The sequence below is a fragment of the Nylanderia fulva genome, unplaced genomic scaffold (assembly GCF_048542155.1).
Source record: "Nylanderia fulva isolate GAGA-0341 unplaced genomic scaffold, ASM4854215v1 Scaffold59, whole genome shotgun sequence".
Lineage (NCBI taxonomy): Eukaryota > Metazoa > Arthropoda > Insecta > Hymenoptera > Formicidae > Nylanderia > Nylanderia fulva.
In genome coordinates this window covers 796,991-802,990 of record NW_028190687.1, presented here as the reverse complement: position 1 = coordinate 802,990, position 6,000 = coordinate 796,991, and the positions used below count along the sequence as shown (strand labels likewise).

The 6,000-nt window shown below is 35.2% G+C and overlaps 1 protein-coding gene across 1 annotated transcript; it reads left to right on the top strand.

The window, feature by feature from the left end:
- The first annotated feature begins 4,683 nt into the window (after window positions 1-4,683).
- LOC114936539 (uncharacterized) lies at window positions 4,684-5,264 on the top strand. Its single transcript, XM_029309782.2, has 2 exons — window positions 4,684-5,098; window positions 5,214-5,264. The coding sequence occupies exons 1-2, from the start codon at window positions 4,694-4,696 to the stop codon at window positions 5,262-5,264; spliced, it is 456 nt and encodes a 151-aa protein (XP_029165615.2). The 5' UTR covers window positions 4,684-4,693.
- Window positions 5,265-6,000: the final 736 nt, after the last annotated feature.

Here is a 6,000-nt window from a genome sequence, read left to right as displayed (position 1 = left end):
GACTGCAACAATTTGAATTGGTGCAAAAGAATTAATAAATTATAAAATAAAAAAATTAATTAATTTTAAACTTTTTTTAACACTTTCAATATATGCAAAATATGACGTAATAAATTTGCCATCTATTAATATCTATTATTTTGAAACTTATATAATCGATAGTGTGTTGCATTTGTATAAATAGGTATGTTAATAAAAAACAATAATTTTTATATTTTCAAATATACATATTTTTTTTGTATTGAAGGAAATGATAAAAGCTTATAATATTATATATAAATACATAGAAATTGGTAAAATTTAAAATAATAAAACAAATTTGAATAATATATTATTTTAATTAAACTTAATTGATAAAAATAAACAATAAATAAATAAATAGTGATAATAAAATAAATTATAAATAAATTCTTTACCACATTCTATCTTTCAAGCGCATAAAAGAAATGATAAATTTGCTAGTTCTAAATTACATTTTCTGCGCATGCCGCGGCAAGTCCTTATACCTATACCTTAGTGAAAACAAGCAATAACGCTTTAAAATTTGAAGTCACATTTCATAATAAAGAACAGACCGTCTGTATCGTGGAAAACATCTCTCGTGTACATCAAACACATATTTGTGCTCTTCGTAATCGGCAGACGCATTTCTTGTACTGCGAAAAGCAAGCAATTAATTAAGCGAATAGTTTATTGCAATCACTTTAATTTACATTCCTTTTTTGTGTTTTGTTTCTCATAATGTCTGATTATAAGATAACGTGCTTACCAGAGGAGATGATAAGCCACATTCTCGACGATAATGTACTCACTATTGAAGATATCATCAACTTTCGATGCGTGTGCAAGCAATTTCGTTATGCAGCCACATATGACAAATTCTTGGAAAAAAAGTTATCTCAAAGGAAATTCTTGTGGTTTGTACATCTTTTTGTTATTTTGTCTCATTAACGCCTGTCGCACAATGTATATCACTTCTGCGAAGAACGTATATTATAAATATATAATAAATACAAAATATTAGAAAAATTAGGTATGTTGCATATTAAATTATTCGCTTTCAGTTTTTCTATTGCTCAATAATTTTGGCAAACTCTACCGTTATATATATACATATATAATATACATATATATATATATATATATATATATATATATATTGTGACGACCCGTTGTGTCGTCACTAGAAGCCGCGCAAGCACGAGGCCGACCGTCCGCCCGCGCTCATATAAACGGCCCCTGTCGGGGCCACCACACATCGAACACGTGGGAATTTGCCTTTTCGCCCCACCCGACCGGACAGCCCCACCCCAAGCTAGTTGGAGGGGGCTGACCGACGGGTATATAAAGCGGCGCAGCCGAGACTTCGAGACCAGTCCCGTCCTGGTCTCTTGAGCGTACTCAAGGACCACTCCTCACCTCCTAACCATCCCGGGCGACGAGCGTTCTCGTCGCGTAAGCCGAGCGTCCTCGGTCACCGGATCCTCTCCGAACAGCACCCCGGTCGACGAGCGTTCTCGTCGGGCAGGCCGAGCATTCTCGGTCTCCGGATCCTCGCCGAAGCATCCCCCCGGCCGACGAGCGTTCTCGTCGGGCAGGCCGAGCGTCCTCGGTCACCGGATCCTCTCCGAACATCACCCCGGCCGACGAGCGTTCTCGTCGGGTTAGGCCGAGCGTCCTCGGTCACCGGATCCTCTCCGAACAGCACCCCGGTCGACGAGCGTTCTCGTCGGGCAGGCCGAGCATTCTCGGTCTCCGGATCCTCTCCGAACATCACCCCGGTCGACGAGCGTTCTCGTCGGGCAGGCCGAGCGTCCTCGGTCACCGGATCCTCTCCGAACATCACCCCGGCCGACGAGCGTTCTCGTCGGGTAGGCCGAGCGTCCTCGGTCACCGGGTCCTCTCCGAACAGCACCCCGGTCGACGAGCGTTCTCGTCGGGCAGGCCGAGCATTCTCGGTCTCCGGATCCTCTCCGAACATCACCCCGGGTCGACGAGCGTTCTCGTCGGGCAGGCCGAGTGTCCTCGGTCACCGGATCCTCTCCGAACATCACCCCGGCCGACGAGCGTTCTCGTCGGGAAGGCCGAGTTTCCTCGGTCGCCGGATCCTCCGAGAGCCACCGACATCTTGCGGAGCTCGCCCTTCTCAGGGCGCCCGAATCCAAGGCGGTTTACGGAGCTCGCCCTTTTCAGGGCGCTCGTATCCACGCCGCGTTGGGTAAATTTCGTCCGCCGCGTTATCATTTGTAAACCTTAGTTATAAGTCGTGTCCGCGTCCGTATGATTTGGTCGCGTTCGTCGTCGCGTTATTATTTGTAAACCTTAGTTATAAGTCGTGCCCGCGTCCGTATGATTTGGTCGCGTTTCGTCCGTCGCGTTATCATTTGTAAACCCTAGTTATAAGTCGTGTCCGCGTCCGTATGATTTGGTCGCGTTTCGTCCGTCGCGTTATTATTTGTAAACCTTAGTTATCAGTCGTGCCCGCGTCCGTATGATTTGGTCGCGTTTCGTCCGTTGCATTACTTGTATTCCTTAGTTATAAATCGTGTCCGCGTCCGTATAAGTTGGTCGCGGTCCGCACTTCCTGCGATTCTCCTCTGTACGCGTAGACTAGATAATAAGCCCACTCTTGCAGGGCGGCTTCAATAAACTCTGTTTTTACCAGAACGATTGGCGTGGTTATTGCGAACCTGAGTCTCCCCCCCCCTCTTCCCGAATCCTGGCACCGACGAGCCGATCCGTGGCGTCGGGAAAGGAGCCCCGTTACAATATATATATATATATATATATGGAATGTAAACGTTAAATATAATATACTGTTAATAATTCTTGATTTTCAGCTGTCAAAAATTAAAAAACCAAATACTTTTCAACCGACATTCGTCAATTGATGTTTATATAATTAATCACACAATGTTTCAACCATGGTATTTCAACCACGGTGTTTCGACCATATAATTTTGGTCTTTCGCACACTTAACAGTAACACTTAATAAGGCCAAAAATTATATAAAATGTTATGTGATTAATTAAATAAATATTAATTAGCTTATACAGGGTGTCCGGTAATTAACGGACCAATGATTAAGGGCGGATTCTCTGGCCAATTTGGAGACAATTTTTCCTTAGCAAAAATGTTGAGAAGTCAATAATTTTCGAGTTATAAGCGATTGAAAAAAATGGGTTTTTTGAAAACTAAACGTTTTGGAGTTAAAAGTCTAACATAATTACATTCTTTAGTTAATTTCAGGTAGAGTTTACAATAATAAAATTTTAATTTGAGACTTAGTTATAAAGATACATAATGACAAATATTGAAAAGTTGTAAAAAATAATGACCTTTTTCGACATTTTTGCCGAAGAAAAATCGTTCCCAAATTGACCAAAGAATCCACTTGTAATCGTTGGTCCGTCAGTTACCGGTCACCCTGTATATATATCGGTCGAAAAATATTCAGTCATTCAATAATTTTTTTTAGATTTAATTATTAAAAATACAACATAAAAGTAACTTGGTTTATTTATTATAATGTGTATTCTTCAATATATTTAATTACATACATACACATAAGCACATTAATGTTTATTAATTGCATACAGAATACACTTACAGAATTATACAATATACATATTAGAATCAAAATTTGAAAAATATAAATTAAATTACAAATTAGAATTGACCATTATATATTTTAGTTTGTTGATTAAAGTATAAAAAGAAGTCACATACATGTACTCATGCTTTGAATTGTATACTTTAAAAAATTTATTAATTTGAAAAATGACTTGTGCAATCACATTGTTCACTATCATCAAAGTTTGCTGTTTGTTATCTAAATAAAATTAAATAGAAGAACTGTGGCGTCATCTTATCTGCATATAGATAATAAAAATATGTATTATCTTTATATCTGCATCTTACAAGTAGATAAAAGGTACTACCTTTACTATATTATTTATCTAAAATAATATTCAAATAATTTTGGTTTAGAATCATAGCACACAAGAATATTTAAAGTAGACAGTAAAGCGATAAAAATTTATAAATAAAAATATAAATACATATGATGTTGTATCCCTTTTATAAGGGATTCTTATCTTTTTAGGATCTTTATCCAGCTAATTTTAAATTAATCTCGACACAAGACTAAGAATCATTATCAAAAATTTATTACAATATTTTATGGTCGTATTTTAGATGGCCCTATGCAAAGAACAGATATGATGTTCTTAAAAAAACAAAGGATGGAGAAAACCTAAACTTTGTCACAATAGGCATAAATTCTGCGACACAATTGCAAAATTATTTGTCTCTAATTCTTTTTCATGATTATTATTACAATAAAATATCAAATCAAAATTATTTCAATGATTTAATTAATAATGTAGTATTGGAATTCGATGATGTAAAGAAATTCAGTGATGATTTCGATGAATATGCAAATCGTTTAAATGAAAATGAACTTGTTTTTAGACGTACACGTAAGCCTATAAATGTGCTGAAATGTATGTTTTATATTGAGGAGATTAAATGCTTGTTAACACAGTTTCCACAGTAGGATATTTATATATATTATAATGCTCCTATTATCACAGTTTAATGTTTTATTTTATTGATTAACTTAATATTTCAATATATAAATTTTTTAACAGAATTGAACGCAAATCAATCGAAAGATATTGCAATATAGAAATGTCTCACTATGAGAAGCTATCTTCGATACGAAATGAGTTGGACAGATATATAGAGAAACCTGAAAAAGAACAGCTTTTGGAAGAAGTTTGTACTTTCATAGCACAACGTATTCAACCTCGAAAAGATGTATGTTACACGAATGTAAGTGCATCATTGGATACAATCGCACAAGAGGTACTGAATTATCTCAGAGTGAAGCATCCGAACCATTCGATATTCTCCACTTCTGAAGAAACTTTTTCCTATTGGAAAAGCAACAATATCGCAGATAATCATTGGGATGAAACAGAAAGTACGCAGATTATGGATACACTCCAGGAATATATATTTAGCATCTTGAATTTTCGAGCATGTATCTCCCCATTTTCACCCGAAGATATCAAATGGATTTGTATAGATTATGTAAGTTATTAGAGATTATAATATGTATAATTATGGGCCATATATGTATATATTATATATTGTTCTTAATATTCTCTCGCTTTGATCAATTTGTTCTGTATTATACCTGGCACAGGTATTACAAAGTAAATATGGTCAAGATATTGTTGTATATACAATATCTTGACCATATTTACTTTGTAATACCTGTGTTATAATAACGTGGCTAGAAGACTTGGTCTACGTTGCGATCTAATAGATGTAAGTCATGTTTACACTGAAATCTGTATATTTTGGAAATCAAAATTGTAAGTATAGTTATATATTAGATTCGACATTATCATTATTTTTCGATAATCTTTCTTTTTTTATTATACGCATACATATATAATTTTTTATTATAAAAATTTTCATATAATTAAGATAATATTTTAATTGTTTACAACGTCACGAATAATTTAGAAAATGAACGATGTTTTTACATAGAAGACGAAAATTTCCCGAATTGTCTTCATAATTATCTACCAGGTTACAAGTCTTGTGAAACAAATCATGACGTCATCAAAATAAGAACTGAAAAGGTTGAAACTTATTTATTACTTCTATTAATTTTAAGTCATTAATATGCTTGTAAATTGACAAGCAATTAATAAATTACATTATATATGTGTAGAAAGAAAAGATACGTACATTTCTCATTTCTTACATTATAATTAGATTCTTGTTTACATTTAATCTTTTTTTATGTTTAATTAACTTTTTCAGATGTTGGTCATGATAAAATATTTTGTTAAAACGTTTATATGGACACATAATAATCTATTTGGGATTAGTCAATTGTAATGTGTAAAAAACATACGCGCACTAACATAATCGCTAGTTAGTATATAACATATACCATTGTAAAAATAAAGGGCATTGTA

Coding starts and splice junctions, on each gene's coding strand:
- LOC114936539 (XM_029309782.2), top strand. CDS start 4,694: ATGTCTCACTATGAGAAGCTATCTTCGATACGAAATGAGTTGGACAGA. Junction 5,099..5,213: donor AATGGATTTGTATAGATTAT/GTAAGTTATTAG, acceptor TACCTGGCACAG/GTATTACAAAGTAAATATGG.